Raw genomic sequence first — 26,633 nt, 5'->3', positions numbered from 1 at the left:
ATTGCAAATCTCTTAACTATGTTTCTTTCCGTGACTCTGATTTACTTCTTTTCCCTACTGCATTCACCGTGTTGTAGAGGCTTAGCCGACCCTTCATGCTCACCGCCAAATCCCTATCTTCATTAATCTAATCTTCCATCATTTGGCCCAAAGCCTTCAAGCATTAGCAAACCAAGGGTTTGTCTGGATACTTTGTGCTGTGAAAGTACGTAGAATCACTGCCCAGTCAGATAGTGTGTTCCAGATTCCAACACCCTCTGATAGAAATAGAAAATCTTCCTCAGATCCTCCCTAAACCTGCTACCCTTTACCTTACACTAGTGCACTCCAGTACTGGGCACTTCTGGTACAATGAGAAAAGTTTCTCACTCTCTACCCTTTCTATGCCCTTGTAATTTTGAACACCTCACTCCGGTCTCCATTCAGTCTCCTGCTCTACAAGAAAACAAACCCAAGTTACCCACTCTCTCCTCATTAAGGAAATGCACCACCCCGGACAAAATCCTGGTGAATCTCCTTTGATCCCCCTCCAGGGCAATCGTGTTCTTCCAATAGTGTGGCCACCAGAATTGCATGTGGTTTAACCAATGTTCAATGTTGGATCTGATCTGATTGGATTTGACACAAAGCTAATCTTATAATCTGTTCTATAAAGTGGGACCATAACCTCCTGCTCTCAATTTATATGCCATGATAATAATGAATTGTATATACCATCTTTCCCACTTTATCTGTCTGTACTGCCACCTTCAAGCATCCTTGAAGATATATACAAAGTTTCCTCTAATCCTCGATATGCTCTGGGCTCTACCATTCATTGTAAATACACTAGTTTTATTAGTCCTACCAAAATACATCACCATCTTTGAATGGTGCTCTCACCTGATCTTTGATCTCCTTGGGATAGATTCCCTTCATGTACGTCTAGATCCTTCAGTCTGGGGCAGGGCCTCAACTTTGACCTTCACCTTGGGATGGTGTCCATCATTGTGGTCAAAGTCCTTTGGTGTTTGAAGCTGACTCACCAAGGAGCTGTGAAGATGACATGACAGTTAAAAGACCACGCCTCTGCCTGCATGGGACTTCCTCCACTGAAGTGCTGGGGTTTTGTGCTCATTTCTCTGGGCAGGGCTTGAATCCATGACAAAAGAGATAACATTCAGCCAGAAGCATAACACCATGATGCTTGAAATCCAAAATAAAAATAGCGTTTCCAGTATCTGCAGATTTTCTCTTGTTTGGAGAAATAGGAAGTGCCGGATCAGGCAGTATCCATGAAGTGATAAACAGAATCAATATTTCAGGCTGATGAGCTACGATAACTTCACAAACTAGAGAAAATCTGCAGTTGCTGGAAATCCAAGCAACACACTCAAAATGTTGGAGGAACTCAGCAGGCCAGGCAGTATCTATAGAAAGAGTAAACAGTTGACGTTTCGGGCTGAGACCCTTCATCAGGACTGGAGAAGAAAAGATGAGAAGTCAGAGTAAGAAGGCGGGGGGAGGGGAGGAAGAAGTACAAGGTAGTAGGTGATAGGTGAAATCGGGCGAGGGTGAGGGGTGAAGTAAAGAGCTGAGAAGTCAATTGATGAAAGAGCTAAAGGGATGGAGAAGGGGGAATCTGATAAGAGAGGACAGAAGGCCATGGAAGTAAGGGAAGGGGAAGGAGAACTAGAGGGTAGTAACAGTAAGGTGAGGGAGGGAAACGGGAATGGTGAAGGGGGGGTGATGGGCAATTACTGGAAGTTTGAGAAATCAATGTTTATGCCATCAGGTTGGAGGCTACCCAGATGGAATATAAGGTGTTGCTCCTCCAACCAGAGTGTGGCCTCATTGCGACAGTAGAGGGGGCCATGGATTGACATGTCGGAATGGGAATTAAAGTGGGTGGCCACTGGGAGAGCTCGCTTTTTCAGGCAGTTGGTGCGTAGGTGCTTAGTGAAGGTGTCTGCCAATCCACCTTGGGTCTCATCGGGATAACTTCAAGCACTTTTTGATATTATTTAATATTTAGCCACAATGGGCTTGGAAGAGTGGAGAAACCATGCAATGTTTATTTCCCAGAAAGAGTATGATACCACTGAATTTTTGACATGAAGGACGACCAGTCATGACTATACTGTATATATATAAAGCCCCTTACAGAAAACTGCATGTTGGCTCACAACCAGCCTGTGGCTGAATTACTACAGAAAGACTGTGTAGTAATGATCGCAGGAAACCTCCGAAGCCTTGAACAGCTCTCACTCACATTAAGCATTTTAGATTTATGGAATCTGTGCAATCATATTTCAATGTTAATATCAGGAAAACCGTATCTGACTGGCAGGTTGGACATTTTGAGTTCAAACCCATCCATCGTGGTGTTGGAAATTGATGTGAGAAAATGTTTCCATTTATGCATGAGACCGAAACAAAGGGCACAAATATTAGATAACCATCAGAATATCAGATGTTCACTCAGCCCTGGAACATTTGGACAGCAAAGGTGTATACATCAGGATGCTCTTTATTGACTACAGCTCAGCATTCAATACTTACATCCTCTCAAAACTAATCAATGAGCTTCAGGACCTTGGTCTCAATACCTCCTTGTGCAACTCGATCCTTGATTTCCTCACTTGTAGACCCCAAATAGTTTGCATTGGCAATAACATCTCCTCCACAATCTCCATTGCCACAGATGGACCACAAGGCTGTGTGCTTAGCCCCCCGCTCTGCTTGCTTTACACTTACCACTGTGTGGCTAAGCACAGCTCCAATGCTATATTTAAGTTTGCTGACAATACCACCATCTTTGGCTGAATCAAAGGTGGTGATCAATCAGCATATAGGAGCTGGTGATGAATCAATAACCATGGAACTGATTATTGACTTCAGGAGGAGGAAACAGGGGGTCCATGAGTCATTCCTCATTGGGGGATCAGAGGTGGAGAGGGTCACCAACTTTAAATTGCTTGGAGTTATCCTTTCGGAGGATCTGTCCTGAGCCCAGCACATGTGCAATTACGAAGAAAACACAGCAGTCCCTCCACTTCCTTAGGGTTTGTGAAGATCCTGCACGTCATCTAAAACTTTGACTAACTTCTATAGTTGTGTGGTGGACATATTGACTGGCTGTATCACAGCGTGGTATGGAAACACCAATGCTTTTGAATGGAAAATCCTACAAAATGTAGTGGATACGGCCCAGTCTATCATGGGTAAAGTCCTCCCCAACATTGAGTACATCTACACGGGGCGCTGTTGCAGGAAAGCAGCATCCATCATCAGGGACTCCCACCACACATGCTCTCTTCTCACTCACACCATCAGGAAGAAGGTACAGGAGCCTCAGAACTCTCACCATCAGGTTCAAGAACAGTTATTACCCCTCAACAATCATTCTCTTGAACCAAAGGGGTTAACTTCACTTGCCCCGTCACTGAACTGTTCCCACAACCTATGGATTCATTTTCAAAGACTTCATCTCATGTTCTCGATATTTATTGCTTATTTTATTTATTTATTATTATTATTATTATTAATTTTTTCTCTCTATTTGTATTTGCACATTTTGTTGTCTTTTACATATTGGTTGTGGCCCTATTATGGTTATTGGATTTACTGAGTATGTCTGCAAGAAAATAAATCTCAGGGTTGTATATGGTAACATATGGTTTCTATTCAGTGGGACTAGGCAGAAAATGGTTCGGCACAGCCAAGAAGGGCCAAAAGGCCTGTTTCTGTGCTGTAGTTTTTCCTATGGTTTCTATATATGTACTTTGAAAATAAATTTACTTTGAACTTTGAGAATGTAGCTGGCTGTTCTTCTTACAGAGAGTGTTAGAATGAGGAGCATGCTGCCACGTGGAGTGGCTGAGTGGTTAGCAATGAGGGGAGGTTTGGTGCTCACATGTAGGAGAAAGGGATGGACGGAGAAACGGAGGGATAGGAAGAAAAGTATTAATAAATAAAGCATGCATAACAGCGTAAATAATTGGTGCCATGTGAGCTATGACCTGCTTCTATGCCATGATTTCAAGAACACAGAACATCCCGACACTGGAACGGGGCCCTCTGCACTGTGATGTCTGTGCCGAACACAGTGCCGATAAACCAAATCCTTTCTGGCTCCACGTGATCCATATCCCTCCATTCCCGGTTTTTATCCATATGCCCATTTGAAAGCCTCTTAAGTACTATTGTACCTGCTTCTACCCATACCCCTGGCAGGCCAGCAAAATCTACTTGTCTGATAAAAGGAGTAGCTTGTGAGATCTCCTGAAAAAAAGCCTTGAAGCAGCTGGATTGACCTCACATTGATCACAGATACATGTTGATGAAGTGGAGTGCCGTGATAGTCTGGGCCTAGACGTGATTGCAGCTCGCGCTATACGGCCAAGTCTTGATAATCTTTCAAGCAATGGGTCAAAGCATTTTGTGATGAGAAAAGCCCACCTTTAATCGGGGGGGTGGGCAAAACAAAAATTAACCTTGCCAGTAATAAACAGAAATGCTGAGAATCAGGATCAGGTTTATTATCACCTGCATGTGACGTGAAATTTGGTAATTTAGCAGCAGCAGTTCAATGCAATACGTAATATAGAAGAGAGAAAAAAAATAATAAATAAGTAAGTAAATCAATTACAAAATGCTTGGGAAGTTCTGCCGCCTGATTAGCTGCGTACCCTCTGTGTTTTTCTTTTAAATTCTCAGCACCAGCAGCATTTTGCCTTCATATAACCTTGCCAATGTGGCTCACAATCTGAACCAGGAAGAAATGACTTTAAAATCAGACAGAACCCTTTATTATTATGATGTATTTGCCTCACTACTGGCTTGTGATTTCTTTTCCCCCTAACAAATCTCTATTTTTCAATATATATTCAGTCCTTGGAGACATTTGCTCCTTTTTGAATGGCTCCTTGCACCCAATGCATTGTTTAAATCAACTCACAGACAATCGGCAGGCCTGGCTGCAGAGGCAGTGCCATCTGTTTATACCCTGAGGCCTGTCTATGACGAAGGTGCCATCTGGAGCTCCTCCCCTTACCTCCTCGCACTGCAGCCAACACACTGCAGCAGCTCTTTCTAAACCCAGGCTGCTGAACAGAATTGGCATGGCTGCATTATCTGATAATGCAAACAGATAGCATTCCACTCATCCCCTGTAATTAGCCAGCCATCTGTCCTTGCTGCAAAAAGGGGAGGATAAAAGACACGCACCAATCAACTATGACGAGGTGGAGGTAAAGGATGGATTTATGTAACTGAGTTTATGCCGAACCGGTTAATCTGCTTGTTTCTTGTATTCCTTGTTTCCCTGACACCTTATTTCACATTTTCGTGAATAGTCAAAGCTGAGGACGTAGCCAGTGCTTAAAGGTAAGCAAAAATCAAAACTCACCTGCAGAAGAAAATGTTTCAGTGGAGAAGTAGTTAGGTTCATGGAATGTGTTTCTTTGCAAGATGGTTCAAGAAGTTACCAGGAAACGGGTGAAGACAAGGCATTGGATGTTGTCTATATGGACTTTAGTAAGGCATTTGACAAGGCCCCACATGGGAGACTGATCAAGAAGGTTCAGTCACTTGGCGTTCAGGATGAGGCAGTAAATTAGATCAGACATTGAGTTGGTGGGATAAGACAGAGAGTGGTAGTAGAGGGTTGCCTCTCTGACTGGAGGCCTGTGACTCATGGTGTGCTGCAGGGATCAGTGCTGGGTCCTTTGTTATTTGTCCTCCAAATCAATGATCTGGATGATAATGTGGTTAAATGGATCAGCAAATTTGTGAAGATTTGGGGTATAGTGAGTAGTGATGAAGGTTATCACATCTTACAGAGGGAACTGCATTAGCTGGAAAAATGGAAGATGGAGTTTAATTAAGGTTTTGAACTCCAGTAGGACCAACCCAGGTAGGTCTTTCCCAGTGAATGGTAGGGCACGGAGGAGTGTGGTAGAACAAAGGGATCTGGGAATATAGGCCCATAATTCATTGAAAGTGGCATCACAGGTCGATAGGGTCATAAAGAAAGCTTTTGGCACATTGTCCTTCATAAATCAATGTACCGAGTGCAGAAGATGAGATGCTATGTTGAAGTTGTACAAGATATTGGTGAGGCCTAATTTGGAGTATTGTGTGCAGTTTTAGTCACCTACCTACAGGAAAGATGTAAGCAAGGTTGAAAGAGTGTAGAGAAAATTTGCAAGGCTGTTACCAGCTCTGGAGGACCTTAGTTATAAGGAAAAATTCAATAGGTTAGGACTATATTCAAATCAGAATGTAGAAGATTACAAGGGAGGTGACAGAGGTATACAAAATTATGAGGGGTATAGATAGAGTAAGTGCAAGCAGGCTTTTTCCACTGAGGTTTGGTGGGACTACAACCAGAGGTCATGGGTTGAGGGTGAAAGTTGAGAAGTTTAATAGGGATATGAGGGGAAACTATTCACTCAGAGGGTTACAAGAGGTGGAATGAGTTGCAAGCACAAGTGATGCATGTGAGCTTGATTTCAATGCTTAAGAGAAGTTTGGATAGGTACATAGATAGTAGGGTTATGGAGGACTATGGGCCCAGTGCAGGTCGATGGGAGTAGTCAGGTTAAATGGTTTCAGCCTGGACTAGATGGGCTGAAGGGCCTGTTTCAGTGCTGACCTTCTCTATGACTTTAAGACGATAATATCAATTTAATCAAATTGGATAGATTTCTTCCTGAAAGTTATATTTTAGGATAAAGTACATGAACATTTTAACAGTAAAATGTGAAGTACAGGTGACTTTTGACCCATGGTCTCCAAGTGCTGGATTTTCCTTGACTTGAGATTGGGTCTGTTATGAGCTAATTGGAAAATATTTGAAATACCTCACCAAGGGTGTGTACTGAAGAAGAACATTATGAGTTTGCATCTTTTAAGGATGCCCCTGCATGCTGTTATATTTTAGTAGCAGAACAATTAATATTCATGTTACAAGTGTATCAGGGAAGGACTATCTCCAACAAGGAAGATTCTCAACACCTACACTTGACATTCAATGGCAACAGCATCATTGAATCCCCTCAGTAGTATTTTGAGGATAACCATTGATCAGAACTTCAGTTGCACATACATACACAGGGTGCAGGAGCGGGTCAGCACTACAGGGAGAGATTCACTAGTGCTTTTCCACCATCTACAAGTCAGGAGTATGAAGCAATACTCCCTACTTGTAGAAGTAAGTGTACTGTATACCCTACAATGCTCAAGGAGTGTGGCATTACCCAGAATAAGGCAGCCATTTACCACTCTAAAGATTTGTTCCCACTGGCATGCAGTAACTGCAGTAATATACCATCAGCACGACGCAATTGGGTTACTTTTCAAACTACCCTGACTAAAATTCTCAAGCTCTGGCCTCCACCTTTAAGACAATCAAGACCATTATGTGCTGAGTCAGACCGGCCATGATCATATTTGTTGGGCAGAGCTGGCATGAGGGGCCAAATGGATTACTCCTACTTCCATTTTCTTATGTTTCTCTGGGAACACCACCACACAACATCATGATTTGGAAATATATTACCTGTAAATATACTGCAAGACTTGGAAATATATATCCAGTAATATTGGAATGATACATTTCCAAATCATATTTTTATAATATACGAGGGGTGATTGATAGGTTCGTGGCTTAAGGTAGAAGCAGTCAATTTTAGAAAACCTAGCACATTTATTTTTCAACATAGTCCCCTCCTACATTTACACACTTAGTCCTGTGGTTGTGGAGCCTAAGGTAGAAGGAGGTGAGTTATACAGCTCTTGTTACATGCACATGCAGTTCAACTCTGAGTGATTATGCAGAAAGTTTGAAGTTAATAAGTCATCTCCTTCTACCTTAGGCCACGAACTTATCAATCACCCCTGGTGAGTTATTAACTTCGAACTTTCTACATAATCACTCAAAGAGTTGAACTGCATGTGCATGTAATGAGAGCTGTATAACTCATCTCCTTCTACCTTATGCTCCACGACCACTGGACTAAGTGTGTAAATGTAGGAGGGGACTATGTTGAAAAATAAATGTGCTATGTTTTCTAAAATTGACTCCTTCTACCTTAGTCCACGAACATGTGTGCATGTGCGTATGTGTGTGTATGTGTGTGTGTATATATATATATATATATATATATATATATATGATATCCTAAGTCCTGCAACTTCCTCACAGAGCACAGTAGGAGTCTGCAGTAAAAAGCAATAGTAGGTCAAGGAGGCATCTCACCACAATCCTCTCAATGGGACAACCAATAAAGACTTATGTCGAGAACCAGAATCCCAGAAATGATTAAAACTAAGACATTGTACAACACAGGGCATACATAGCACACGCTTAATGATGCAGACTTTGATTGGTTGGTATGGGAGCCACCCGTTCACACCTGAATGAAGGTCAGGAGCCCAGGGGCTCCACAGATAAATAAAGGGTGGTGTCAATGTAGAAGCAACGTGGAAAATGGACGTGACAGCCTATCTCACTAGGATGAGTATTTCAATTCTATCTGTATTCAAACTTTATGAAGATGTGACTATTTGACTGTCCAATTAAGAATTGCTGCTTTGTCTGTGGTTTAAAATTGTCCTGTCTAACTGGATTTAAATTTTTATTTAGTAATCACACCACATTCTTCTGTAATGGGCTTGCAATAAATACACATACAAATAGAATTTTCCCATGTCATGGTCTTTTTAAGATTCCTCATTGGTCACAGCATCGAGGAATATGGTGAGAGGGCAGGTGTATGGGGTTGAATGGGATCTGGGATCAGCCATGATGAAATGGCACAGCAGACTCGATGGGCTGAATGGCCTAATTCTGCTCCTATGTCTTATGGTCTTATTTGACATGCTACTAGCAGAACTGAGAGTAGCTTACCAGCGTATATAAAAGGAGTTTTATTTCTCTTTTAGTCTCAGGTATTACACATTTAAATTTTTGTCTTGGATTTATTTAAGAAATGTGCGTTATTGTGAAACAAACCAAGTGACAAAAAAATCCTTTCCAGCAAACCAGCACAATTTTCCGCATGCCCACCTTTCATATGTACTGTTCTATGGTTCTACAAATCTAAGATTCATTAGAAAGTCACTCCAAGCTGAGGGAGGCCAAGACATTTCCTCCAATCTCCTTCCTCCCTCTTCCCAAATAACCATTTAAAATTGATTGTCCCTTGCAACTAATTTCCAAACAAAAAGTATATTACATTCCCAAAGTCCTGAAGAAGGGTCTTGGCCTGAAATGTCAACTGTTTATTAATTTCCGTAGATGCTGCCTGACCTGTAGAGTTACTTTAGATCTCCAGCATCTGCAGACTTTCTCATTTATAATATATATTCCTTTTTCTGAAATTAAAGCCCTTGGATTGAAGGACTTGCCTTTTTTTTTTTTAAATAACAGGATGTTACAGTGCCAGAGAGGGATTGATCTGGGCCTAAAGACAGATTTTCAATGGGTTAATATTAGTGGATGTAAAGATAAGTGATTAGTTTACCAAAGCAACAATTTAATATTGGATAATTGCAGTGCAAGTTCAAACCATGATAATTTGAATTGCTCTTTTTAAATAAAATATAACTTAAAGTAAAAACAATTCTCTTTTCTATCACTTCCTTAAATGCTTGTTCTTTATTATCTGTTCTATGCTCATGAAAATATTTTATATGGTTCATAAAAATCTAAACCCTTTATAATTCTGAACCCTTATAGTACATTCAAGCTGACTTTAACATTATCTGTTTTAACCTTGTAATCTTGTCCCTGACACCACTTTGATAAAACTCTGCACACCATACCCAAGGAGCTTCTTTGTGAATAGCTTTGAAGTTGTATGCACTTCGGGGTTCCTTGTCTTAGCAAGAAATAACTGGAACAGAATGAAATCTGTGGGGGCTAAGTGTTAAATTGTGACATTAAATTATTCATGTATTAAATTCTTAAAATGCTGTAGGGTTATCTCATTGCCATGTTTAAATTGAACTAAAGGATTTGACAAGATAGGCAGAGAGGACTATTTATTTCTAAGGCAAAGTGGCATATTCTTAAAATTAGAGCTGGATTGCTCAGGAGAACACTTCTCTCAGTTTTGCATGAAGTGCTCCCCTGAACAAACCAGGCAAAGGTAAAATATTCAAAGTGAGATGGGTACATTTTTAGCATGGTTCTTATGTGGAGTGGAATTTGGGTGATCGAGTCAAGATACCAATTAGCCATGACCTTATTGAATGGTGAAAAAAAATCTAAATAGATTTTAGTTGCAGTCAATTACATAATTGTATTTGGAGTGAGATGAGGTCAGGCATAAAGTATGTCACTTTTGTGGAAAGACTAGAATTATTTATCAATGGTAAGTAGTTAGGGAGAAAGGTTCTCTTCCCTATATTTACCTTTCCATCAGTACTCTGTTTCTTGGTAGGCATCTTGCCTTCTATCCCATTCAAATCTGGTATACAATTCCAAAACAATGAATTTTATCTTCCAGCACAATCTTTCATTGCAGCAGCTTATCAAAAGCCTTCTGAAAACTAAATACAGAACCTACATTGATTCCCCTATATTTATATCTTGTATTGCTTCTTCAAAAGACTCCATAGTTCTTGCTGACAGGAATTATGACAGGGGAGCCCTGCACTGACTTGTCTTACTACTCCTGGTGGTCACCCATCTATCTGAAATCTGTACATTAGGCATGACCACCTCAGCAAAAGTTTAATTTATAATCTTATAGTTTTCCAGTTGATTCAGCTCCAGCTCCTTGACCCAGACTGTCAAGAGCTGCACCTGAGTGCACCTCATACTGGTATCATCATTAGGGAGACCAAAAGGTTCTCTGACTTCCCACAATCTGTTGGTGGAACTTTCTACTGACCAACCATCCCACCAACACTGAATCAAGGACTTAGGGTCAACAACAAAATAAAACCTTACCTGTGCCTCTCAATTTGTTATCTCTATACTGTTATTTCTACTCCCCACACCAGAGCCATCCTCATCCTCTTCACACTAGAATCTCAACTCTCCTCTCCACTTGAGCCTACCTTCTTTAAATTGGCTATTTTAATTACCTAATTAGTCAATCAATTATTAACAATTTGTAAATGTGTCTCTTTTAAGGCCAAGTTAAATGAAACTCACCAGCAAGTTCCAAGACCTACCACTTTTAAACATTGACATGTTTCTCTGCAAGTTCTGTTTTCTAATAAGTGCCTCTGGTGTCTTCTGTCTGGTTGACTCCAGAAGGTGCTGCTTTAAGAACATTTTCTCTCATTCCTTTCCCTGAAAATGTATTGACCTTGAGTATTATCTCTGCTTCTGTCTCAACAGATGCTGACCAACATGCCGAGCATTTATAGTGTTTTCCATTTTTATTTTGGATTTCCAACATCTTGCTTTGTCAAGGTTTAACTTCTTGATGAGACCAGGACCTTCATTTCCAACACCCATTCACTCTCATCCTACCATAACTCCATTTTATTCTCAGCAGCACTACTCCAAGTCTACTATTTACCTGGCGGACAGGGGCAAGTTGTAATGCCTATTAAAACTATTGTTGAACCCCACCTTATAGTGAATTAGCCTAATAATTATTTGCATCCTGGGGAAAGTCCATTGATTGTTGATACTAGAGGCTTATGGATAAGAATAGGAAATGACTCATTCTTATTACTTTTTAAAAAAAGGATGTCTAATCGTATCCTACTGATGGAAGCATACCCAGAGGGACTGTCAGAGAGAAATTGAATGGGTTTGAAAGTGAAAATTACCACAGCAGCTGTAAGCAGTGTATAAAATTAGGGAAAACATTTTGGAGCTGTGTGAAACCCTGGTTTGACTTCATTCGGTGTATTGTGTGCACTTCTGGTTGCTCTATAGTGGGAAAGATGTGGGCGCTTTAGAGAAAAACTGTGAATGAGGTTCATTAGGATGTTGCTTGGATTAGTATCAGATATAATGAAAGGCTGGGGTGGCAGAGACCTGATAGAAGTATATCAAACTATGAAAGTTTTATGGTGGATAATCTCTTTTCCAGGGTGGAAATGTCAAATATTGGGGGGCGGGGTGGAATTTGAAAGATTTGGATGTACCAGGTGAAGGTATTTGGGCAGGCACATAAACAGGCAAAGTAAGGAAGGATTTAAGCCATGTGTTGGCAGGTGGGATTAATACAGGTTGGCATCATGGTCAGCACAGATGTTGTGGGTTGAAGATCCTATTCCTGTGCTATACTGATCTGTGTCCCATGAGTGCAGAGAAATGGAGCCTGATAATTCAGGATAAAATATAATGAACAAAATTCTAATAAAAATGTTGTAAACATTTTTACTCTACGTGTTAAAATTGGCTTATTTTGTCACGTGTACAGAGCTATAGTGAAAAAGTTTGTTTTGCATTCCATCCATACAGATGATTTTATCATATGGGCCCTTTGAGGTAGTACAAGAGAGAAAAAAGTAACAGGATGCAGAACAAAGTGTTACAGTGATTTCTATTTTTCTCATATCTTCACATTTCTCATGATATAGAAGGACATTCCAGAACATTGGCATCAGTCCTATTGACAACTTATTTCCCTGTAGATTTGCCTGCCTCTCACCTACACCTGAGGTAATTCAGTGTCCTTCTTTGGGCTTTGGGAGGACGTTGGGGTGCTCATGTGGTAAATGGGAGAACATGCAAGTCCACACCACCAGCACCAGAGTACAATATAGAACCTGTACCTCTGGAGCTGTGTGGAAAGTTCTTTTATCTGCTCTATCCAATCCATCTGCCTTCACTTCTTGTTTCCTTTTGTCAAATCTGCAGATATTTCTCCTGATGTTTCCTGTGGCTCCTCCCTTGGCATCATTACCCCGAAAGAGCTGACTTCGCCCCAGGACTCCCCAACAATGGACTCATCGTACCTGATGCAGTTTGCTGACAGCTCAAAGTGGCCCGTGGGAACAGAACAAAGCGAGGTACTGACTGCCAGCCCTGTTTTGGACCACGCCGCTGAAAACCTGCCTGTTGAGTGCCCCGCTGATGAAGGTGCCCGACCTCAGCCCGAAGGAGCGAGTTGCGATACGGACGCTGATCACTCGTATCCTGAGTCGTCCACAGCTGCATCTTGCATCAAGGGGAGCCCTTCAGAAAATGAAGGAACCAAGCACAATCTGGATGTGGCTGGAGAAAGGGTGGACATGTTTGGACTAAGCACTGCTGACAGTGCCCAGCTTATCGTTGCAGATATTGGCTCAGGGATATCCAAAAAGGAAGCTCGAGACGTTAACAGTGGCTTACAGGATGGTTCATTGGCCTCTGCTGACTCTCTCATTTCCACCACGCGAGCCAGCTTGGAGGCCAGTGCGGGCTTGCCCTCGGGAGTGTCGGAGGTGAGCAGCACTTCAGACACGGACACAATATCCAGGGAAGAACCAGATGGAGACACACAATTGATAGATACCAAAGCAGACAGGGGGGCAGAGATGGGCACTTTGGAGGTGGAGGGAGATCATGATCTGCCCAGCATACAAACAGACACATCAGTTCAGTTGTCTTTCATTGGGAAAGACACAGCATGTGCAGAAATGGACCAAGATGTACTGAAAGCAGGTGATAATGGAAAAGATTTTGCTGATGATACACTCTGTCTTGTCAATTACCCTCTCAATAGCTTGAGTGGTAGTGCTGAGTGTTCACCAGCACCAGAACATCAGGAGCTTTCAGACACTGGAGGTGAACACCCTGTGTCTATAGATCCACTCCACGTACTGACTGTGCAATCAAGGGCTGAAAATGTAAAGACTGAACCTTCACAAACTCAGGACCAAGTTACAACCATAGGACTCACTGATATGCCTTTGTGTTATTTGGAACCCACCAAAGAATTGCCTGTGTATTCCAGTGCTGTGGACCATATGTGTGCCACAGATCCAGATCTTTTCTTCACTGCACCATCCACTCCAGTAAAGTTAGCAAGTGGCGCCCAGAAGTTCTTTTCCTATCTGACAACTGGCTTACACGAGGAGTCTGTTGAAGCCCTGGAGAGTGAAGGAAGTGAGAGCATCTGTTCTCCACCAACCTCTCCCTCAGGATCATACAGAACTGCAGAAGGAGGTAGCTGGACATCATCAGGGACCCCAAACACACCGTTGTCTTGCTCCCCAAATTTACTAACGGAAGCTGAAACAATGGAAGTATCTGCTTGCTATGTCGAATCATTGTCTGCTTTTGCAGAGGAACTCAATGAAGAGCAGCTTGATGAAGTGCTGCCTCTTGCTAATGCTCCTTATAATATCATTGATGAGGAAATTTGGACCTCCACAGAGGAGTCAACTGAAAGGTGCCTTACTGAAACACAAGATGACCTTGCTCCTTTAGCATTTGACAATGAAAATCTTGAAACTAGTGAAGATGATGTTGATGATGATGATTATTATGGTGTTGATGTAGATGGTGAGGATGATTATGGTGTTGATGAAGATGGTGAAGATGAAGATGGTGAAGATGAAGATGGTGAAGGTGAAAATGGTGAAGGTGAAGATGGTGAAGATGAAGATGGTGAAGATGATACTGATGATGAAGGTGATGACAATGGACAAGAAACTGCAACTCTTAGAGATCAGGACATTTCCAGTAAAGGTCCTAGATTAATTAAGGATAATAATATGAATCAACAATCAGATATGACAAACTGTGATGTTGGCACAGAGTTAACGGACTCACCAACACAGAATATTACAATTGAGGAAAAGAATTGTACAATCACTTCTGATGATTTCCATCCAATATCCATTCCTCAGGAGGAAGAAGACAAATCAGAATCAAAATGCAAGGAGGAGGAGTTCAGTGATGATGAATCTAATTGTGAAAATATTGCAACAGTACCTGGTAATGAAGAAAACCCAATAGGAACGTGTGTACCCAAAATAAACGCTAATGTTCATGAAGCTTCTTGGCAGCTTGAGTCTAATCCTGTTCCTGTTCAAACTGAGGAAGAAAGCACAAAACTGGTGGGATTATCTAGCAACTTTCCTTGTCAGAAATTAAAAGACAGTGATTTGTTTTCTGCGTTGGAATGTACATCAGTGGAAGAGATGGATGTAAATAATGGGTCACCTAACATGGATGATAGCACAACTTACTCAGCACATAACTATTTGCTCACCTCTAAGACAGAAAAGGACCAATATGTTTGTAGGAAACAAAACAATGATTGCACTACTAATGCTCCTCTTGCTTCCTCTGAGGAACTTGCTGAAGATTGCAATGACTCATTAAAAGAAGAAAGAGGCATAGAAACAGAGAAAGAACCTAATATGCAATTTGAAACTGTAAGCTCTAGTCAACTCAATTTAGCATTGGATGACCCAGTCAAGGAAATTTCTAAAACTTTTATTAGTTCTGTATATGACAGTTATCTTGAAGTAGAAGACGAATTTGAAAGTTCTATTCCATTAGCTTCAGCACATTGTATTCCAGGGGAACAATCATCCATTCAATTTAAAATGTCAGACATAGAAATTGGTCCTGAAGGCGAGACTGGTGGGATGCCCCAATCTCCATACGAAGCTGTTGGTAATGAGAGGATGGTGCCTTTGTCATTGCTATCTTTTCAAGGCAGTATTATTTTTGAGGCAGAGTCTATTGAAATTACATCACTGTCTGCAGTGGCTCCAACAGAACAGGCCATTTTACAGGATCATGGTGATGTTATTCCCTGTAATGAACCAAGTGACTGTGGTGATGTCAATAAAGGTGAACATACTGTTGATGTAAACTGTGATGTTGGAGATGAAGATGAAGACAGTTCAGTGTCCTTCCTTTACTCACTTTCTGAAAACTCTATCACTGCAGGAGTTGATGAATCATTCGCATTTCAAGACACCACGTCAGAATCATCGGCTTCTGCATCACTTGAAGGAGAGGATGAGAGGATCACTGCAGAGCACTATGACCTACTATCAGGAGCTAATGAAGAACACACTGAAAGACCAGAAGCTGAATCTGTTGATTCAGACAATGATAGTGAAGTAGAGATGTCTTCAGCAACATCAACATCAGACTCTGAAGCATGTGGGCCTTACTGCACTACAAGTATGAAATTGCGTGACATGGCATCAGTGCTGCAGACTGTGAATTTTGGCAAAGATGAAGAACAACCAAGTTCTGTAACAGAAGTGCAAAACAATTGCAGAAAGGAACCTGAAGGCATAGACTCCACTAGCAAGGATGAGGCCCAATCTCCATTACCTGTACACAATTTACACACAGATACACTGTCAGAAGTCAGGCCATTGCCTTTTCTTAGTGCGCCAGGTGAGTCGCAGCAAATGCCATTGGCTGAGTCTATTAAAGAAAGCCCAGAGAATCTTTCAGAGATGGTGGTGAAGACTGACGAAAATGAGATGTGTTCAACTGAATTACACAATGAAGATCTGTTGTTTAGCTCTTCAGCATCTGGTGAAATGACTCGTGAGCTGGAACCTTGTGAAGGCCAACTATCAGAGCTGGAATCTCTGCCCACCTTTGGACAGACACAATCAGATGGTTGTGGCGGGACACTAACTTTGTCTCAGGATATAAAGGAGCATTCACCCACAGAATCAAATTCAGCAAGTTTCACATCTCATTTGGAAAAGGACTCGAATAAAGATGAACTTGACATTGAATTAGCTTCTAATTTACCTGAAGGTATGAATAAATTTGATGATTACCACAACGACCTTATCAGCACACTGTCTGGAGATGATGAGAACAAAGGGCCCAATTCTGAGATGTCCTTGAATGTGCCTGTTGACCTGGCTAGTGATGCTGATGTACCAAACATCAGCTCAAGTGAATCAAATTCTGAAAACAACAATTCTGTGTTCACCATACAAAAACTCTGTGAAGGTGGTCAATATTTCATTGGGAAGTCCATAGATTCCACAAATATCAATAGTATCAGTGAGGATTTAGAGTCAGTCTGTAAGAAAATTGACAATCAGACTACTTTTTTTGAAGAAACTGAAAAATCTTCTGATGTCAGTCATCTCCAATTAGAATCAACCATTTTAAACACAGCTGAGTCCTCCCCTCCAAGTGAATCACAAATTTTAGATGTCGATGGAGATTATCTCAGACCAAAGTCATCTTGTTCTATACTAGCTTCCTCAGAGGATGGTGTTGTTGAGGAACGTGATGTCTCTCTTCATGCTGAAGAGTTTCTGGAAATATTACCGAAAAGCAAACCAGAGATGGGATCTGAAAATGTTATTGCATTGGGCTTCAGAGATGTAACTCTGCCTCCTTGTGAAACCACTAATGAGAGCATGAATGACAGACAACTAATTCAGGAAGTATCTCATTCCTTACCAGGCGCATGCCAGTCTGAAATGAGGTCTGGCCTCAATAATCTTTCTGATTTAACAAATACAGGAAAAATAGCTGGAACGCCCACAAGAAACCTTGGAGAAAATAACCTGGAGGAGCAACATAATGAGACTTTCAACATTGCACCAACAGAAATGATGAACATAGTTCCTGGGGACACTTCAGCGAATGGGGATTCAGCATACGAGGATCATCAAGATTTTACAAGCAACCCAGTATCTCTACCATTAAAAAAATTATCTTCATCAGAAACAGAGGATTATGACATGGCCAGTGAACCAGAAATTTCTGAATCTATTACCCCTGCTAATGATACCAAATCTACAGATGAGCTTAATAGTTCTTTGCCAGATGTGAGCACTCAACAGGATATGACCTCATTAGATTCATTTCAATTGCTCTCCACCAAGGTGGGATCTAGTTACTCAGATGCATTGTCAGATCAATCAGATCAACAACCTGAAGATCAACAGGTTGAAACTGAAAAGGGAAATGAAGCTTGTACCATTGCAAGAGAAGAACATTTTAATCCTGAACAAGATGTTGACATTGATCAACCTGATTTGCCAGATCCCGAGTTCAGTTCAAACTCTATATTCGGAAATGATCCCATATTGTGTTCTGCCCCCCTGTCACAAGAGTGCTTTGACCCTGTAAGGTTCTGGAATGTTCAAACTATAACTGCTGTCAGCCAGTTAAAGGTTGTGAGTTCCAGTTTAGAAGAGGGCACACATCCAGTAAACAACTCAGACGATTGTGATAATCAGATCAAGCTTCCCTCTGCACCTGTTGAAGATATTGATAGGCAAGCAGAACCCTCTAATATTCTGCAAAACAATGGTGCTGATAAAGCAGAAGATTTGGATTCTATACACAAAGAGAATGATGATCAAACAGAGCTCATAGAAAGCTTAGCTGACAACACAGATCAAGTGGATAGTGTGGTCTTGTCATTAGAGAATACTCCCAATACCTTTTTGAATCAGGTGATAGAAGATGACAGTAATCACACAGAGATTTCTAGCAGTAAATCAAAACCTGATTCTGTTGAGTTACAGACCATAGAGACAACACTCAGAGATGGACATGGGAAACTGGAGGCCCCCAGTGCACTTCTAGAAGATCACATTATGTCAGAGATCCAGACATCAGAAGTTGGGGATTTTGTTGGAGAGTTGGAAGTAGCCAGTATCCATTCAGGAGATGGTGCTTGTAAATTAGAGGGTGCAGACAGTGTAATAGATGATATTAATCAAGTAAATGGTTCTCACCTCTCACCAGAGGATAATGCCAGTAGATCTATAGGTGTAGATTTGCCAGCTGTTTGTGTGGATGGGCAACTGGAAATTTCGGAAAATGTTGATGCAGGCAATTTGGACATTTCTGGTGTCATTACAGAATGTGCAAATCATACCTTAGACAAACTCCAAGAGGATCCTGTTGGTCAACTGGAATTATCCAACAGCAGCTCCAGTGAGGATACTGACCAATTAGGAAATGTGAAAACGATACTCAATGATGGTGAAAGTGAAGTAGAATTATCTGAAACATTACCAGGTGAGATTACGGCATGTATATCAGATGCTGCCAATATGTCAACCGGAGAGTGCACTGAGCAAGTCTTAAGTAGCCACTCAGGAAGTGGCATTGACAAGGTAGAGGTTTCTGGCACAGGAGTAGATGAAAACTCTGAAGACAGTTTATCATGCAAGGACCACAAAGAAATAATTGAAGATGTTGATGCAACAGTGAAACTCTGCAACACATTGCCAGTGGTGGAATCTGACTGTTTTGAAGGCATGGGTACGCTTCCATTGGAGGAGGAGAGTCAAGAAAAGGTTGGTAATGTCAAAATAGGCAGTGATACTAACCAGATTGAAGATGCAGAGACTCTGCAAGTAATAGAAGATAAACAAATAAAAGTCAGTCACATTCAACCAGATGATCGTAAATCAGATTCAACTTGTTCAGTATTATGCCAAGACGAATTGTTAGATGGTGATTTTGCTAAAAACTCAGATACTCTACAAATAAGCTCCACTAAAATATCAGATATTTCAGGAGACCCTAGTTCCCAGATAGAGAAGCCCAGTAGTCTGTTACAAAATGATTGTCTTGAAGTAACAGATGAAGGTCAAACCAAGTTATCTGAAACATTACTGAAGGATGATCCCTTGGACACAGGGCCAGAAGATGTTAAAGATCAAACAGAGGTCACCGACGCTCTTTTGGAAGATGCTCCTCATAATTTGGAGATTGTGGGTGCTCTGTCAAGTGAAGATAATAATGATGAAGATGACAAATTCACATATATGTCATTAAGTGGAGATCAGAGAATAAATGATTTGGCACAAATCATACCACATAATGAAGCAAAGATCTCTACCAACATATCTGAAGAAACTGATTTAGTAGGCACATCAATAGGCAATGGTGATTCAAAAGTTGCAGATGATGGGAAACCAAATACATTTGATTCAGCAACAGCAAACAACACAAGTGCAGAAGAGAACATGACTAAGAGTTCAGAAGATAGTGCTGACGAAATAAGTTCCTTCCCCCACTTGGAAGGACGTAATGAAAGCACGTTAGAAGTTTCAGAGGCAATATCAAAAAATAATGATCAAAAAATAGAACCAGCTGGTACCCAGCTGAGAGATAATGTTTGCCCATTGAATGTAATAAACTTAGTATCAGAAAGTGAACACAAAGACACTTCAGATATCCCGCAAATCAGCAAAGATGGTCAACTAAATCTCCTTGACCCCTGTCAGACAGATCTCTCAGAAATGTCACCAGGGAACAATGTTAGCCAGCTGGAGGATTTACACTCTGAACAAAAGAACATTAATAATCAACTTGATCTCCCAGACCAAGCTCCAATAGTGAATGATCACCAACCGGACATCAGTGAACCTGTGTCAAAACCTTCTCATCACAATTTTGAAGTCTCAGTTTCTGCAGAAGGAGTGGGTCTTCCTATCTCCAGAGGAGAATCAACTGATGAATGTCTCAAGTGTCCTCAAAGCCCCATCAATAACGTTACAGAGATAACTGATCAAGGAACTCCTCATGATCTCACGGATATCACTCATCATGATGTGACTCCAGTAACTCAAGATGTTTCAAAGGGTGGATCAGAAAAAGTAGATGACATTAGTAGCCACACTTTAGCTGCAGAACCAAATACAGAAACGGATGTTTATGAGGCAGTGTCATCCTCTAATATACCAGAGTTTGCACCTGAAGCTGAACTTAACCTTTCCACTGATGAATCCAATAACTTAATATCAGAAGTTTCCAAGTCAGAGGATGTTGAGATCTGTGACCATGTAATTCTTCCATCAGAGCCTGTTTGCACGCCTTCTTCCATCTCTCCTGTCTGTCAACGACTGCAAGATGTCATTCAGGACTGTAGAGCAGATGAGGTTGCTTTAAAAGAAGTGGTGGTGTCAGGAGAGTTGTCAAAGAAGGCGCCCACTGACCTAAAAGAAAGTAAGGGAGACAAGGGGGTGCCAAGTGATATGTTGGATTCAGGTGAATACCATGAACCGGAAAGATTGAGTTGCACCCAAGGTGTTGCTGATTTAGAAGTAGACTCACATTCTAGTTCAGATATAAACCAGACTGAATCTAATACTCCCTTTGTCACACAAAATAGTGAACAATTGCATTGCAACAAAAAAGGCAATCATACATCATTGGAGACTCCATGTCAAGATGAAAAACCTATTTGCTTTGTGGGCAGTGACAGAGAAGAAAAGGATGACACTTATCCCCACATATCACTAGATGTGACTGGAGAAAACTCTCAGGATAAAAAATTGGATACTTTGCATCATTCCGAAAATTTTTCCTCCATTGGTCATTCACTGGTAGAGGGACCAGAATTTAATGTATTGCTTAATGCACCTTGCAAAACTCCAGATAGACCTCTTCCATGTTCTCATGCAACACTGAGTAAAATTCCTTCAGCGAGTTCAACGTCAGAATTTGGTTTAGCTTCTGCACCCATCCATTCCACTGCAGACCCTCCCTGCCTAGATGAAGCTTCCTTTGCAACCTGCCCCGAACTGGATAATGATGGCTTCTCTGCTGCTGTATCTTCCCCATCAAATACACTGACTTCGGGACAACAGGACCAAGAACGCTTTTCAAAACATGCTGCTCCACCTGAAAGAGCACCAGGGGAAGAAAAAAGCCAAGAAGAGTTTAAGCTGTCTGATGCAATGGACCTGGAGGCGAAACAACCAGGTAAAGTTTCTGTTGCATTAAAATGCTGAGAATGAAGCTAATCCTTTTGGATTGCAACCTGAAAGGAATTTCTCTCCTTCTCAACATTTTGGTTCTCTCATTTATCTCAATTATGCTAGCTTGATTTGCATATAGTACTGTGCAAAAGTCTTAGGTATATATAGAGCTAGGGTGCCTAAGTCTTTTGCTTAGTACTGTAGTCATTTTATGCATTGCTGCTCTAAGCAAAAGCAAATGTCATGATATATGTGATGATGATAAAGGCTGATTCTGATATAGATCTCTGTTGTGGATGGAGAGTGGGAAGGGGGTTGGAAGAGGGAAATCATGATTGGGAAAAGGGAAGCACCAGAGAGGCATTCTGGTAATGATCAATAAATCAACAGTGTGGAATCAAATTACCATGCTTGGTGTCTCAGGGCTGAGTGCACCATCCCTGACCCCTGGTATTCCTTCTCTGCCACCTGTCCCACACCCCTCCCACAGGGCTCCACCCTCACCATTCCTAATATCCTTTGCATCTGCCAGAATTACAAACTTGCTATCCGCTTTACACTTTTGCAAAGTTATGTGACTCATCCCTTCGTTGGTGGCACGGCAGCATAAAGGTTAGCGCAACACTTTACGGTGCTGGCAGTCAGGGTTCAATTCTTGTCACTGTCTGCAAAGACTGTGTATGTACTCCCTGTGACTGCACGGGTTTCCCCTGGCTGCTCCCGTTACCTTCCCCATTCCAAAAGTGTACAGTTAGGGTTAACGAGTTGTGTATGTTGGTGCCAGAAGCATGACGATACCTGCGGGCTGCCCCCAGCACAGTCTTTGGACCGCGTTGGTCGTTGCCTCAAACAACGCATTTCACTGTGCACTTCGAAGTCTCGATGTACATATAAAAAAAAGCTAATCTTTAAAAATCTCTTTTTCCTTACATCAAAAGATTGTGGTCCAGTGCTTCTTCATGCAGATAGCTCACAATCTCGTTGGCACTTCAGAGAGAGAACTGCATTATTGGAGTTTTTCTCCATCAAAAAGATCATTAAGATCCCAGTTACTTAAGTCAGAATACCATTTTATTTTCTATGATACTTTTTGATGAACAACTGGACTTTTTAGCTAGTGCTCCATCAGCCAAAAATGCTGTGTTAAATTAGAATACCCGTGAGCACATGTCAGATAATTCAAGTCTGAACAATGTGATACGATGCCATATAACTATTAGACCTTTCCATAGTATTTCACTATTTTTGTTACTTGTTATATAAAATGCATGCTTATTTTAGAATCAGACTTGTAACTATTCATGCTCTCTTGCTGTAACTAAGATAAACCACCTTTTGAATTTGTCAATAATAGGAACAAAATTATACTACCCATTCCCCCAAGCTTGTTTTACCTCTCAGTTACATCATGGCTGATCTGTACTTTACCTGTAAGCCATAGTCCTTGAACCCTTTATGCAAATTATTTTATTTTCCTAATTTTCAATCAACATTTAGATCACCGACTGTTTTGGAGGAAATTTCTAGCATGAGAAAATGTCACTGAAAGCCCTCCATGATTCAATACATTGAGTCCTCACAGAAGTGTGTGTTTGGTCCAAAGAATGAATGCTGCAATTTTTTAAACTTCTCAAAACTTTGGCAGGGAACATGGAATGAGTGCTTCAGATATTTTAAACTTTTCCCTCAAGAAAATTTCCAGTAATTTTATACCCAGTAATGAAAAGCACTCTAGGAGCAGCCAACATGTGAAGAAATGTTCCACTGAGGTATTGGAAGTCACCTCCAAAAAGAGAAGCAGTGCATGCCTCTCATGAACTGAGAGGTTAGCCTCAGGCACTTGCGTGCTCAAGCACATCAGCTAAGATGGAGGTTCAGTGAGGTACTGAGGTGATGGTTGGAGACCTCCTCTTTGAGATAATTCATCAAAGTAAAGTTCCATCTGTCTTTTCACTTGAACCTAAAGCATAAGTTGTCGGGAAGCACCAAAGATTTTGTAATAGCCTGCTTAATAGTTACCTTAATAAAAACCTAAAGGAGATTGCTCTGTTTTGTTTAGTTTGTGGAAATTTGCTTTATGCTCATTGCTGCAGTGCTCCCATGTTACAACAGAGCTTTCACTTCATTGGTTGTAAAGCACTCTGAGATGTCCATGCTGCGTCTCCAGGGTGTGAAAACAGTGACATGTTTGCATACCTGAGCTTAAACCCTAAACTTGGCCACTTTTCAAAGTCAGACGTTGGTGTCCATTCCTTCAGGCTTTATCTCCTGTTGTTTTCACCCTTGGTAGTATCCCATTTAGTGGCATACATTACAATTTCGATTAGTCAGAAGTAATAACACAGAACAGCAAAGCAGAGGAGGAGGTCCGTCAGCCCACAATGTCTGCTCCGAACACAGAAGTGGAACTACAATGTAAACAAGTGGTGCAGCAATAACTTAAAAAGATGTGTTTTTGTAGTCCCACAGATTCCTGAGAAATTGGAGCAGTGTCCTGGAGTTGATCACCTGGACTCCACCCAAGCAGAAATCAAGTCCTTGGACACAAAACCCATCCGCCGCACCCGTCAAGCTTTCAGTCCATCAGATTCCAGTTCCTCCAGTGAGAATGAACTGCCGTTCCCGATCCCACTCGAAGATGTTAGGAAAAGAATCCCTCCCCAAGAGGACCCTGTTAAATCGGAAGCCACGGATGCACAGATTCCATTGGAGCAAAGGGCTTTTGAGACCACTGCTGTCAACAGAGGTAAAACAGAGGAGCTTTAGGGAAGGAAACCTCCAATCCTCACACAGTTTATTGGGAGCCACAGCTAGTAGCTCTGCTGTCTCACAGTTCCAGAGACTCAGGTTCAATCCTGACCCCTGGTGCTCTCTGTATACAGTCTTTTTTTTCCCCTGTGAGTTTCCCCCAGATACTCTGGTTTCCTCTCAAAACCAAGATGGTAAGTTAATTGACCATTTTAAATTTCTCCTAGGATGCTGGTGGGTGTTATAATCAGATTGGAGTTGATGAGACTGGAATGGTAATAAAATAGAGGTAGTAAAATAGTGGTATTACGTTAAATAGGTTTTTGAAGGTTGATATGGACAGAGTGAACGGGTCTCTTTCCATACTCTATCACTTTCAAAGTGACTCCAGTTCCACATCACTGTGATTCATAAGTGCCCTGTACCAGCAAGCTCACGCTGTATCATCATCTTGGAATAAATTTTGACCTTGTTGATAAAGGCCGTATTCCAATATTGCGGATGAGGAGGTTACCTTCTGAAGTTTATAGGACGACTGTAGCTCAGGCTTTCTGATTGGGAAGAACCTCTGCACCAGAGCCAACCTTAACCCAGCTCAGTGCACTCTATCACTTAGAGAGTGATTTATATGCAAGTTGCATGAGACATGTATCAAACCAATGGACAGTGATTTTATTTGTACAGCCCTATTGGCTTACTGAAACAAAGAACATTTTAAAACATTTTGCCCCCATTGTTTAAAATAGAACATATTCAGTTTGCTTCTGAGGGCTGCGGTCTGAGGTCAGAGGGGGTCTGCGGTCGGAGGGGGTCTGCGGTCGGAGGGGGTCTGCGGTCGGAGGGGGTCTGCGGTCAGAGGGAGTCTGTGGTCAGAGGGGGTCTGCGGTGTGAGGAGGGCTGCGGTCTGAGGGGGTCTGCGGTCTGAGGGGGTCTGCGGTCTGAGGGGGTCTGCGGTCGGAGGGGGCCTGCGGTCGGAGGGGGACTGCGGTCGGAGGGAGTCTGCGGTCGGAGGTGTCTGCGGTCGGAGGTGTCTGCGGTCGGAGGTGTCTGCGGTCTGAGGTGTCTGCGGTCGGAGGGTGTTTGCGGTCGGAGGGTGTTTGCGGTCTGAAAGTGTTTGCGGTCGGAGGGGGTCTGCGGTCTGAGGGGGTCTGCGGTCTGAGGGGGTCTGCGGTCGGAGGTGTCTGCGGTCGGAGGGGTCTGCGGTCGGACGGGGTCTGTGTCAGAGGGGGTCTGTGTCAGAGGGGGTCTGTGGTCAGAGGGGGTCTGCGATCTGAGGAGGGCTGCGGTCTGAGGAGGGCTGCGGTCTGAGGGGGTCTGCGGTCTGTGGAGGGCTGCGGTCGGAGGGGGTCTGTGGTCGGAGGGGGTCTGTGGTCGGAGGGGGTCTGCGATCTGAGGAGGGCTGCGGTCTGAGGGGGTCTGTGGTCGGAGGGGGTCCGCGGTCGGAGGGGGTCCGCGGTCGGAGGGGGTCCGCGGTCGGAGGGGGTCCGCGGTCTGAGGAGGGCTGCGGTCGGAGGGGATCTGCGGTCGGAGGGGATCTGCGGTCGGAGGGGGTCTGCGGTCAGAGGGGGTCTGCGGTCTGAGGGTGTTTGCGGTCTGAGGGGTTCTGCGGTTTGGGGCTGTTTGTGGTCTGAGGGGGTCTGTGGTTGGAGGGTGTTTGCGGTCTGAGGGGTCTATGGTCTGAGGGAGTCTGTGGTCTGAGGGGGTTTGAGCAGGTTTCCCTCCTTTGATCAGTTTCTTCATCAATCTTTGATCTCTGAGCACTCGGCCTAAGATCAAGCAATACCATTTCTGATGCAGCCAACAGCCACAGTATATCTTTCTTGTGTACCTAATTATAACCAAGAGTAACAAAGCAGTACGAATAGTGTTAGATCCACAAGAAGCAAAAAAAAAAGTAGCATGCCTGAAGAATGGGAACACTTTAGAATGCAGCAGTGAACCTATAGAAAATACGAGGTAAGGAATATAAAAGTGGACTGTAAGTCCTTACTACAACATAGCTCTTTTGAAGGGTGTGCTGATTGTGCAAATATTGTGTAGGAACTGCTTGCTGTGATCTCTGTTCTGGATTACTTTCAGGAAAACACACATCAGTATCATAAAGCACTCCTGAGTAAACCCCATTACAGCACCAATATGGTTACAGAGAATACATGAGGATATATGACAACTTTTAAATTTGATACATCTAGACAAAGATATTCAAGTAGTCAACACATTTATTTTAAGGACAAAACCTACTTGAACTATATTGAATTTGGGACAAGCAA

General features: G+C 42.2%; 1 protein-coding gene across 2 annotated transcripts in view; it reads left to right on the top strand.

Annotated features, from left to right (window-relative positions):
• The window catches only part of LOC140198941 (uncharacterized), a 64,915-nt gene that overhangs the window by 20,750 nt on the left and 17,532 nt on the right, over nucleotides 1–26,633 (top strand). The window contains exons 1-3 of one of the 2 annotated variants that reach the window (XM_072260241.1): nucleotides 5,096–5,231; nucleotides 12,818–21,619; nucleotides 24,077–24,361. In XM_072260241.1, the coding sequence (XP_072116342.1) occupies nucleotides 12,901–21,619; nucleotides 24,077–24,361 (9,004 nt within the window). In that variant the 5' untranslated portion in view covers nucleotides 5,096–5,231; nucleotides 12,818–12,900. Of the gene's footprint in view, nucleotides 1–5,095; nucleotides 5,232–12,817; nucleotides 21,620–24,076; nucleotides 24,362–26,633 lie in introns of those variants that run through there. The other variant, XM_072260234.1, reaches the window with a different exon arrangement.

This window comes from Mobula birostris, chromosome 1 (assembly GCF_030028105.1).
Source record: "Mobula birostris isolate sMobBir1 chromosome 1, sMobBir1.hap1, whole genome shotgun sequence".
Taxonomy (NCBI): domain Eukaryota; kingdom Metazoa; phylum Chordata; class Chondrichthyes; order Myliobatiformes; family Myliobatidae; genus Mobula; species Mobula birostris.
This window is presented reverse-complemented; position numbering and strand designations above follow the sequence as displayed.